At 47.2% G+C, this 12,119-nt stretch overlaps 1 protein-coding gene across 1 annotated transcript in view; it reads right to left on the minus strand.

Moving 5' to 3' along the window:
- Positions 1–3,427: 3,427 nt before the first annotated feature.
- Positions 3,428–12,119, minus strand: part of LOC137538117 (embryonic protein UVS.2-like) — a 33,186-nt gene continuing 24,494 nt past the window's right edge. Inside the window, exons 9-11 of the mRNA XM_068260129.1 lie at positions 8,188–8,306; positions 5,334–5,565; positions 3,428–4,234 (exon numbers count right to left, since the gene is read on the minus strand). Coding sequence (XP_068116230.1) covers positions 4,212–4,234; positions 5,334–5,565; positions 8,188–8,306 — 374 coding nt within the window. The 3' untranslated portion in view covers positions 3,428–4,211. The remainder of the gene's footprint in view (positions 4,235–5,333; positions 5,566–8,187; positions 8,307–12,119) is intronic.

Below are 12,119 nucleotides of genomic sequence, written 5' to 3' on the forward strand. Positions count from 1 at the left end.
CTGAGAGTCTAGTATGTTGACAGCTCCCCCTCCCAGCTGCCTCTGGTGAGAGTCTAGCATGTGGACAGCTACCCTGACCAGCCGCCTCTGCTGAGAGTCTAGCATGTGGACAGCTCCCCCTCCCAGGCACCTCTGCTAAGAGTCTAGCATGTGGACAGCTCCCCCTCCCAGGCACCTCTGCTGAGAGTCTAGCATGTGGACAGCTCCCCCGCCCGGCCGCCTCTGCTGAGAGTCTAGCATGTGGACAGCTTCCCCTCCCGGCCACCTCTGCCGAGAGTCTAGCATGTAGAAAGCTCCCCCTCCCAGCCGCCTCTGCTGAGAGTCGAGTATGTGGACAGCTCCCCCACCCGGCCGCCTCTGCTAAGAGTCTAGCATGTGGACAGTTCCCACTTCCGGCTGCTTCTGCTGAGAGCCTAGCATGTGGACAGCTCCCCCGACCAGCCGCCTCTGCTGAGAGTGTAGCATGTGGACAGCTCCCCCGACCAGCTGCCTCTGCTGAGAGTCTAGCATGTGGACAGCTCCCCCTCCCGGCCACCTCTGCTGAGAGTCTAGCATGTGGACAGCTCCCCCTCCCGGCCACCTCTGCTGAGAGACTAGCATGTGGACAGCTCCCCCACCCAGCTGCTTCTGCTGAGAGTCTAGTATGTGGACAGCTCCCCCTCCCAGCTGCCTCTGGTGAGAGTCTAGCATGTGGACAGCTACCCTGACCAGCCGCCTCTGCTGAGAGTCTAGCATATGGACAGCTCCCCCTCTCGGCCGCCTCTACTGAGTGTAGCATGTGAACAGCTCCCCCTCCCGGCTGCCTCTGCTGAGAGTCTAGCACAGTGGTCCTTAAACTAAGGCCCGCAGGCCGAATGTGGCCCCCTGAGGCTTATTTACCGGCCCCCAAACACAAAATGTACCACTTATAGATGCGGTCAGCTACATCTTTAAATATTGTATGTCCGCATATAGAATAGCACTGATGGCACCACCCATCCACATGGAAGCCAGAAAGCAGTAATTCACAGGTTTCCAATCAAATTCCACATCAGGTGACACTGCTGTTCAATTGGACTGCAAGTTGTCACCAGGGTATGCTTCACTTTCTGGCCTGCAAAGACTTCTACATCATTTTATGTATACTCCAGCCCCCTAGCAGTCTGAAGTATGTTGACCCGGCCCTTGACCCAAAATGTTTGGGGACCCCTGGTCTAGCATGTGAACAGCTTCCCCTTCCAGCTGCCTCTGCTCAGAGTCTAGCATGTGGACAGCTCCCCTATCCAGCTGCCTCTGCTGAAAGTCTAGCATGTGGACAGCTCTCCTGATGGACCACCCATAAATCTGGAGTGCCAGATCCTCTCAGAAGAGTGCACAGTTGTCCTGCCGGAAATCACAATGCCATCATCGCTCTCTCCCTCCATAGCAACAACATAGCGCTCAGCCTCAAACTGTCACCTGAGGGATTGAGTCCTGAATTCACAAAATAAACTTGCATTATTGAGGTGTAGTGATAAGCTTTTACAGTGAGAGTGTTTTCTTATCACCCCAGTCCTTAAGTTATCACCTCTGCAGTTATTCTCTCATTCAGTATATAAGGAGGAGAGGAGCACATGCAGGCAGGATGTAGCTCCACCCCTCCTCCTGCCAGGATGATTACAGCTAGGTTGTGTAGGACAGCAAGGGAAGGAGAGAGGATGTGGCTGTGTATGTGTCTGGGATGCCACTGGGACGTGCTCAATGGGCCACCTTGCAGTGTTAGGGAGTCTTGCCTTGAACTCCTTACTGAATAGATACTGACCCTAGCCAGGATTCGAACCCTGGTCTCTCATGTTAAAGGCGGTGCCATTAACCAGTGCACTATCCAGCACTATGCTTTTATTTTACGAATGAAACCTTAACTTTGGAAATCACTCTTTAACTTAAGGCCAGAATAGTTATTTTAAGGTTTGGCTGAGGTAAATTTCTTAGTGAATACTAAACACTTTATCACCATGGTGATAAGAGTAAAAACAGCACAAAATCATTATTAGAGTCAGGAGAGGAGCTCGGGGAGTTGTGGCCATTGTCTGTTCTCAGAGGCCATGTGCACAAATATGGTGCCAGTCTGGACTTCGAGTTACGCTCCCGCTCCTACTCACATTCCCAACGCCCTTCTTTTCCCATCTGCTTTAAAGGATACCAGAGCCGAACAATATATTAAAAACGGTGGGAGCAGGCATACATTAGGTAATAATAGAAATTCTAACATTTGTGTAGCACTTTTCTCCTGTTGGACTTAAAGCGCTGAAGAGCTGCAGCCACTGGGAGGCGCTCAAGAGGCCCCCTAGCCGTATTAGGGAGTCTTGCCTTGAACTCCTTACTGAATAGGCACTGACCCTAGCCAGGATTCCAACTCTGGTGTCCCATGTCAAAGGCAGAGTCCTTAACCAGTACACTATCCAGCCACACAGTGGTCCAGTCCTCATGGCCACCGCTCCCCCAGTTCTCTTCCGTCCCTGTCCTTTATACTGTAACTCCTCTGCCGCAGCTCAGTCCAGGTCGCCCGAGTCGGGCAGTAGTGCGCAGGGCCACGCAGTCAGGATCGCTCTGTGATGTCATTGTGTGCAGAGTGCTCCGGACCGCGCACTACTGCCTGTCTCCGGTGACCTGGACCGAACTGTGGCAGAGGATTTACGGTATAAAAGAGGGACAGAGTAGAACTGGGGGAGCAGTGGCCATGAGGACTGGACCTAACACACTCCCCCTGTTCTTAATATATCATTCGGCTCGGTATCCCTTAAGTGCCAAGTTTAACGAAGGATCCGTTTACACACCCGTTTCCACCCTGCTGAATTGATTGTACACACAGTTGTGTTATAAATGACTTACAGAGGTGAAAGCAGTAATAGACTCCACCCCCTTCCCATGTTACTGAGATCTTTCACCCAAAATGTTAGCACACAAGAAAAATCATGAAGAGGGTTATTCACAATGTATAGCTTTATTTACACAGTAAAACATATATTACAAAAAAAAGTTTTACAAGTTGAGTAAATATCAGAGAAAATCTATCATCCTGCAAACCTGACATGATAAGTGCTGAAAAACTAAACACGGGTCTTGTTTCACAAATCTGACTCCATTATGTGTGATAATCGGAGGAAAACAATTGCTGAAAGGCAAGACAAAACTTTCAGGGGAAATATAGAACAGGAAGTGGTTACAGAAGTCACGCCTTATTCCGATGCTATTCAAAATGAGCTCACCAGTCCAACCACCAGCCAGCTATAATTCTGCAACAAATGGCAGAGGATTCAGAATATTGGTCGGGTGTCTTGACCTCCTAAAGGAAAAGGACGCAGACCACAAACACGGCAGACCAGCCCAGATAGCGTAGCCTGTTCAACTGAAAATGGGAAAACTGGCAAATAGCTACTCACAAAGGTGGGTTGCCGGGGGTGGGGGGGTTCAACCAACCACTCGAAGCGGGTGGAGACAATTAACCCGACTCCACCCGACTTGGGGTGTCCAGTGGACTGAATGTGGTGGCTCTCCTAGGTAGTAAAAACTTTCTTTCACTAAGATGTCCACCATGTGAAGCCAGACTGCTATGTGTGAGGGGGTATAACTCAGCACAACAGGGGTAAAGAGGTGCCCAGGTAAGTATAAAACTAGGTTAAAAACAGCAATAAAATTGAAACAAGGGGTGAGGTGGCTTACCTAAAAAAACTACAGTCTCATAAAACAAAGATATTTATTATAGCACAAGCAACGCGTTTCGCTGGTCACAGCCCGCTTCCTCAGAGAGCCGCTCGATGTTTGTCTGGCTCACATATTCTGGCATTATTATTGGCCTTTCCTTTATCCATTACTGTAGATGAAATAAAGACCTATTTTGAGTTAAATAACACTAACAATAACATCCACACTAACATGAAAAAAAAATGAACAGATAACACTAAAACGGACTTCTGATATACTGTATATGAGGCTATTCACCCATCAAGGCTTGTGGGCTTCAGTTACATGAGTTATGCCTCAGCAGCTGTACAGGAAGTGGTCAGACCTCTCCAGGAACGACACGTTTTGATGTCAGTCACTGAGACAGCATGTGAGTGGAAATCTCACCACCTGTAACACCGACAGCAATAAAACAGCACCAGAAGTGCTCCCTGCTTTATCAAACACAAGAGTATAAACTGGCAGCGCTCCACTCCAAGACGAAAACCAGCAGCGGAACCGTTCTATTCCTAGGTCGATGCACCAACAGGAACTGCAGAAATGAGAAAAAAGCGGATTTAGATTGAGGAGAGTATAATAACCAGATGATTATTACCATGAGCTCAGTGATCTGGGAGAAGACCTGACAGCCTGAGCTGTGTGATGGCAGACTGACTAATCAGAGGCGACCTGCGGTACAGATGTGCAGGAGGTACGCCCTCAAAATATGCATAACACATACTTCTGATGTTATTGTGGAGCTGAACTCTTGCACAACATATAACACTATCTCACTATAGGAGTAGAGTGCCACCCAGTGGACGGAGGGAGAATTACAGCACTGGATCCAGGGGAGGTGAGTGCAGGGGCTGATTTTTTGCTGCTTTTAGGGTCTAAAATCATGTGAAAAAAATGCAGCACTTTTAAACCCTAAAATCCAGAAGTAATCATTGTGCTAAGGAGGTTAATGGCATATGGGGGTGTTACCTTGCAGTCATTTATCCAAAATTATGGGCGGAGTGAACACAGACTTTGCAGCATAACTGAACTGTGGCAAAGCTAGGCTCATGTTGGGTCCACATACCTCTGTGCACGTCCCCTTTATCTCCTTGTTCCCCCCAGTCTCAATCACTTCTTGATAAAAAAATGTCTAAAGTCAAATTTTTAGACAGGAAGAGGTGGGCTGCAGTAAGGTTCCCTCTTATCACCTCCCATTCCCTCCTCCCAAGGGGAGTGGAAGGGGTGGGGATGAGGAGGGAATGGGTGGAAGATAGGAGGGAACATCACAGTAAGCCCGCCTCTTCCTGTATGAAAATGTGACTTTAGCCAAAAGTAAAATTCTTGAAGGAGTAATTATGGGAACCAGGAAGCACAAGGAGAGAAACGGACAACGCACAGAGGTATGTGGGTCCAGCATGAACACACCTCCTTGCTTACCTGGGGTAGCTTTGCCTTAGGTGAGGGGTGCTTTAAGCTTTAACCCATTGTTAGTAGTGGACGTCTTCACTAACCAATAGGAAAGCTTAGCTGTTAGATTTGCTCAGCACTCTGGAACTGTCACAGGTGATAACCTCTGATTATAGACTCTATAGTCATGTGACTGGATTTCTCAGGCATACTTTAAGGTCACGCTATTGGGAACATCCACTTACCAAACGTGTAGCTTAAACTGAAGATGGCAGTAGTCACATAATCGTCCCGTACGAACTGAAGCGCCATATTGTTCCCTGTGGAGGTTATAACCGGAGGATCATAAACGTATCCACATAGTTTCTGTAGGAGAGGAGCGTCGGTGCTGCTGCCATCAGAAATGCTCAAGGAGTAACCGGATATATCACAGTTATCGACGTCACCCAGGAAGACATTGTTAAAGCGCACCCTTATCTGCAATAGAGGAAATAAATATGAGGAAAGCAGTAGAGGCAGGCCCAGCAAAGCCAGCTCTTGTTCACTGCAACATTTGCAAAGCACATGGCATGTCTCAGACACGTAATTAGTGTCAAGGGGAATTAAGTAAAAGAGGAATAAAGCTACCTGTCCATAAATGCAAAACTAAAGAGATTGCCTTTCAGTCTAGATTTGAACACCCCCATGGATGAAGCTGACCTGATTGATTGTGGTAAGGAGTTTCAAGGGGTAGGGGTAGCATGACAGAAAGCTTTCGCTGTGTAGGTTGTAAAGTGGATTTTCGGGATGTCTAAGTTATTAGTAAAGATGCCTCGAACCTCAGATTTTGCGTCCGGGGACCGCGGATGTGAACTTCCGCAAAAGTCCGCGGACCGGCAAACTCTGCAAACCGCAATAGACTTCAATGGGCAGGTGAACTTTAAAAATTACAAACACTGTTTTTGCCCACAAATGTGATGGAAAAGATGTTTCAAGGGGTCTAACACTTGATGGGGGGCATGGATGGGTGGGATACACGCCAAAAGTCCCGGGCAAAATCCGGATTTGACACAGAGCGGGGTTATAATCCCTAAAAGGCAGAAATCACATTGCATTGCTAAATTGGAGGCCTAAAGTGCTTGAAAACATCTTGCGTGTGTAGACAGGGATCAGCAGATACTAGTGTAAGTAGTGTACTGCTTCACACTGACTAATGGTATGGTAATACAGTGTGGAACTACAAATCCCAGCTAGCCTGACTAGCAACTGTCTGTGGGCTCTATCTATGCAATGTCACCCACAAAGACAGCTATGCTTTAGTAAGTTAAATCACAAATGCAGTGAAAAGATATGCAATGGTGATACAGAGTGTGCTGGGCGTGGCACAGTACAGCAACTAGGCCCAGCTGTGACAGGGCTGTATCTAGGCCTGTCTGTGTCACACACAAAAAAAGAATATTAGCTCTCAAAAGAGCTTTTGTGGAATGCTTTCAGCAACAAGATTCAGCGAGGAGCAAGCTAACAAGCTTACAACAGCCTAACTAATACTTTCCCTATCTCCAAATGTCTTTCCCTTCCTCTCACTATAGCAAGATCAGCAGACTGAGAACATGGCTGACGCTGCACCGTTTTTATAAGGGGGCGCGGGTCCATGGGTGAGTGCAGCCTGATTGGCTGCCATGTGTCTGCAGACTCTGATGTAGAGGGTCAAAGTTTAGCCCAATGACGAGGTATAGGAGGCGGGTTGAACGCACTATGGGCCTGATTCACAAAGCGGTGCTAACCCAGTAAGCACGCCTAAAAGACTTTAGGCGCGATAACCATTGCACCACGCTGGTGAAAAGCCAGTTTAGGCGTGATAAGTTTAGGCATGATAAGTTTAGGCATGATAAGTTTAGGCATGCTAAGTTTGGATAAGTGTAGATGGCGTGCAAAGTCCCGCACGCAAAGCAGCGCCATTAAACTCTATGGGCTCGATTCACCAAGCGGTGCTAACCCAGTTATCACGCCTAAAGGACTTTAGGCGTGATGACCTCTTCACCACTGAGTTAGCACCGTTTTTGGCTGCACTTCGCGCGAAGTTATCGCGCGCAAAGTTTTGCGCGCGCACCCGCACAGGCGCGCGCGCAAAGTCCCATAGGGTTTAATGGGCGCATCGCGCGAAGTGAGGGGCGCTTCGCGCGCACGCACGCGGGAGCGCGCGCAAAACTTTACGCGCGGAAACTTCGCGCGAAGCCCTTCTTATCATGCCTAAAGTGACTTTAGGCGTGAAGAGGGCCTTTTCACCACGGTGCTAACACTTTGCACCGCTTGGTAAATCGAGCCCTATGCGAAGTGCATCAGACTTTGCTAGCGCAAAACTTTTGATCAGCTGTGCACTGCGGTGCTAACCCAGTTGGTGCTATAGTTATCACGCCTAAACTTATCACACCTAAACTTATCACACCTAAACTTATCATGCCTAAACTTATCACACCTAAACTTATCATGCCTAAACTGAGTTTAGGCATGATAAAGGGCTTTTCACCAGCGTGCTAACTGTTAGCACCGCTTTGTGAATTAGGCCCAATGTGTCCTTTACCCGCCGCGGACGCGGGTAGCTGATATCCGCGCAAACTACCCGCAGGGCGAACCTTTTCGGCCATCTCTAGTTATTAGATCCTGTTGATCTGAGGCTGTGTGAGGTGTGGAAGAATCCTAACAAATCCTTCAAGTATCCAATACCTCAAGTGTGTGAGGACTAAAAATTAGTAACATTCAAAAATACTCTTTTGCCAAAACATAGTGCCCCAAAATATATGTAAACCCCTTTTTTTCTTAAATAGGTCGCTATTATTTTCTTTTTACCTGGTCTTACCTGGCGGCGCCAGCGAAATTGTGGGAAGTTTTGTAAGCTACAGTAACTGGCTTGTTTCAGCATGAAAATAATAGAAAGCTTCCTATGTGATTTTCAAAGCTGGAATCGAAATTTTTGATTTTTCAATGGCGTTGGGGGGGGGGGGGGGGGACTGGGCCCTTCACTCCCTGTGATGGTGGCCCTGAGCACAACAAGTTCTGCTGAAGACAAAAGCAGTACATTGTCTTGAAGTGAGATAACAGTTTATGGTTAGTAGTACTCACCTTGTACCCGGGCGGGGCTATGATATTGTACAGACAGCTCATGTTCTGTGGAGTGTTTCTGGGATAGCGAGGAGAGGTGACAGTGCCGCTGCTATTGCTGTATATCCCTCCACAAGTAACTGTGAAATGAAAGCAAGAAATTGATGATTAATAAGTCTGTATTATAGTAATTAAAGATTATGGAGAGGATGTTAGATATGGGCGCCTGAACCAGCTGCCCGACGCATCGTTTCAGATTCTGTTCTGCAAGTGAACATTATCTCACTTACTTATTTTCAATTCTCAGTAAATTAATATGCAAATGATTCGACCCCCTACAAAAATTCTAGTGTTTCTGAGTCTCCGTGACATCACTGGATATGCTGTAGCACCTCCCCCTTTTTCTGCATTAGCAGGGAGCAGCCATATTGACAATCCTTACTAACATAGTAATTAACTTACCCGAAATAGTAGACACAGTAGATTTAATTTTGAGCCACTAGTGACCAGGCCATTTTTTACAATTCGGCACGCCACAGCGTTAACGGTTTATTGCTCAGTCATACAACTTAGCACTCAAATTATTTTTACCTCCTTTTCTTCTCACAAACAGAGATTTATTTTGGTGGTATCTGGTCCCTGCTGCTATTTGTATTGTTTTTTTTGTTTGTTCTTTTTAATTTAAAAAAAAAAAAAAGAAAAGCAACATTTTTGATTTTTTTTTCTTTATCCCCCCTTCCCTATCCCATCCCCCCTCTAAATTGGCCCTACACTACGATACATACACTACACATTACATACATAGGCATAAGACTATGGCAGGGATCAGATTGTGAGCCCCTCCAAGGTACAGTTAAGTGACAAGCCAATCCTCTGTGCAGTGGAAGATGTCACTGCTATAAATATATATATATATATGGAGGAAAAACGTTTTAGCCATTTATTTAGGAAAGGGTTCTTTACAGTAAGAGTGATTGAGATGTGGAATGCATTGCCACAGGAAGTAGTTATGGCAAACTCTATACCTGCATTTAAAGGGGGCTTAGATGCTTTCCTTGCGTTGAAAGACATCCATGGCCACAATTACTAGGTAATGCCTAATGATGTTGATCCAGGGATTGTATCTGACCGTCATCTGGAGTCAGGAAGGAATTTTTCCCTTTTGGGGCTAATTGGACCATGCCTTGTAAGGGTTTTTCGCCTTCCTCTGGATCAGCAGGGATATGTGAGGGAGCAGGCTGGTGTTGTACTTTATACTGGTTGAACTCGATGGGCATATGTCTTTTTTCAACCAAAATAACTATGTAACTATAGTCAGGGGTCGAGTCCTGCGTGGACGCGGGTGAACGGCGTCCACCCACTTTTTCTTCAGAGTGAACGCCGTTCACCCTGGCTTGTGTGGAGGGAGCAGAGCAGAGAAGGCGAGCTATGTGGACAGTGGGGATGGGCGGACATCTCCCCCCCCCATCCCTCACCTTTGTGCTCCCCTTCCTGCCTCTCCCCTCCAGCGTTGTTAAGTGTCGGGCCCGGCGGTGAAAGTGGGCGGAGACTTTCCGCCTTCTTCCAGCCTCAAGGGACGCTCCGCTCTGTGTGCGGCTAGAAGACCAGACTAGCCGCACACAGAGCAGAGCGTCCCTTGCGTCTGGAATGAGGTAAGTCTCCGCCCACTTTTGCCGCCGGGCCCGACACTTAACAACGCTGGAGGGGAGAGGCAGGAAGAGGAGCACAAAGGTGAGGGATGGGGGGGGGGGGAGATGTCCGCCCATCCCCGCTGTCCCCATAGCTCGCCTTCTCTGCTCTGCTCCCTCCGGGTGGGGGGCTGGGGGCACACCTGGGTAACCTGGGCACATATACCCCTGCCTACATATACTGGGGACATATACACCTGCCTACCTATACTGGGGACATATACACCTGCCTACCTATACCGGGGACATATACACCTGCCTACCTATACTGGGGACATATACACCTGCCTACCTATACTGGGACATATACACCTGCCTACCTATATCGGGGACATATACACCTGCCTACCTATACTGGGGACATATACACCTGCCTACCTATACTGGGACATATACACCTGCCTACCTATACTGGGGACATATACACCTGCCTACCTATATTGGGGACATATACACTTGCCTACATATACTGGGGACATATACACCTGCCTACATATACTGGGGACATATACACCTGCCTACATATACTGGGGACCTATACACTTGCCTACATATACTGGGGACATATACACCTGCCTACATATACTGGGGACATATACACCTGCCTACATATACTGGGGACATATACACCTGCCTACATATACTGGGGACATATACACCTGCCTACATATACTGGGGACATATACCCCTGCCTACAAATACTGGGGACATATACCCCTGGCTACCTGGGCACATATACCCCTGCCTACATATACTGGGGACATATACCCCTGCCTACATATACTGGGGACATATACCCCTGGCTACCTGGGCACATATACCCCTGCCTACATATACTGGGGACATATACACCTGCCTACATATACTGGGCACATATACCCCTGCCTACATATACTGGGCATATATACCTCTGCCTACATATACTGGGCATATATACCCCTGGCTACATATACTGGGCACATATACCCCTGCCTACATATACTGGGCATATATACCCCTGGCTACATATACTGGGCATATATACCCCTGGCAACATATACTGGGCATATATACCCCTGGCTATATATACTGGGCACATATACCCCTGGCTATATATACTGGGCACATATACCCCTGACTACATATACTGGGGACATATCCCACTGGCTACATATACTGGGCACATATACCCGGAAGCAGGAAATTTGGGCGCATGAGGCAGGTGGACAAAAAGGGCGCCGCCATTCACTCCCATAATAAATATCGTTTAAATCGGCGGCCAACAAGAAAAAAGGGCGCCGGAGAAAAATAACGTTTTAAAAGCGGCGCCCGGAGACTTTTAATGTTTTATAACTGTTTCTCATGATTACACATTATTTAATGATTTATAATAATTTTTAAAACATTATTTTTAAACGAAAAACAGTACAATATTTTTTAAAACATTACTTTTAAACGAAAAACCGTACAATTTTTTTTTTTTTTTTTTTTTAATTTTTAAACGAAAAACCGCACCATATTTTTTTAAAACGTTATTAATGCTTATCACAGGGGGGTCTTAGGTTTAGGCACCAACAGGGGGGTCTTAGGGTTAGGCACCAACAGGGGGGTCTTAGGGTTAGGCACCAACAGGGGGGTCTTAGGGTTAGGCACCAACAGGGGGGTCTTAGGGTTAGGCACCAACAGGGGGGTCTTAGGGTTAGGCACCACCAGGGGGGTCTTAGGGTTAGGCACCACCAGGGGGGTCTTAGGGTTAGGCACCAACAGGGGGGTCTTAGGGTTAGGCACCAACAGGGGGGTCTTAGGGTTAGGCACCAACAGGGGGGTCTAGGGGTTAGGGATAGGTACAGGGAGGGTTCTGTGTGAGAGTAGGGTTAGGTATATCTTTAGTAAAATTCTTATTAATGTTTTATAAAACTTTGCTTTCCTAAAACAGAAAGAATTTGCGATAATTCAGGTTGGAGTGAGCTTGAGATGTCTCCCAGGGCACCACTGCTGAATATATGCAAATTAACCATTGTACCCTTAGAAGCTAAACACACCTCCAGAACCGCTGGAATGCAATGATGTGTCAGCTTGTTAATAAGTACAGAGCCATAATAATCCAACATGCATACAGACTGTTTCGGATTGTTTGATCCTCATCAGTGCATGGCATGGATTAATTTGGCTCTATGGAGTAGGGCTTGTAAATCCGAGAGGCACAGACTAACCAGCAAGCTCATGGTGACCCAGAACTCATTGGGGTGTGTAAGGGACTACAATGGTCCTAAAAGCCCCCTTACT

This window comes from Hyperolius riggenbachi, chromosome 11, assembly GCF_040937935.1.
Source record: "Hyperolius riggenbachi isolate aHypRig1 chromosome 11, aHypRig1.pri, whole genome shotgun sequence".
Classification (NCBI taxonomy): Eukaryota; Metazoa; Chordata; class Amphibia; order Anura; family Hyperoliidae; genus Hyperolius; species Hyperolius riggenbachi.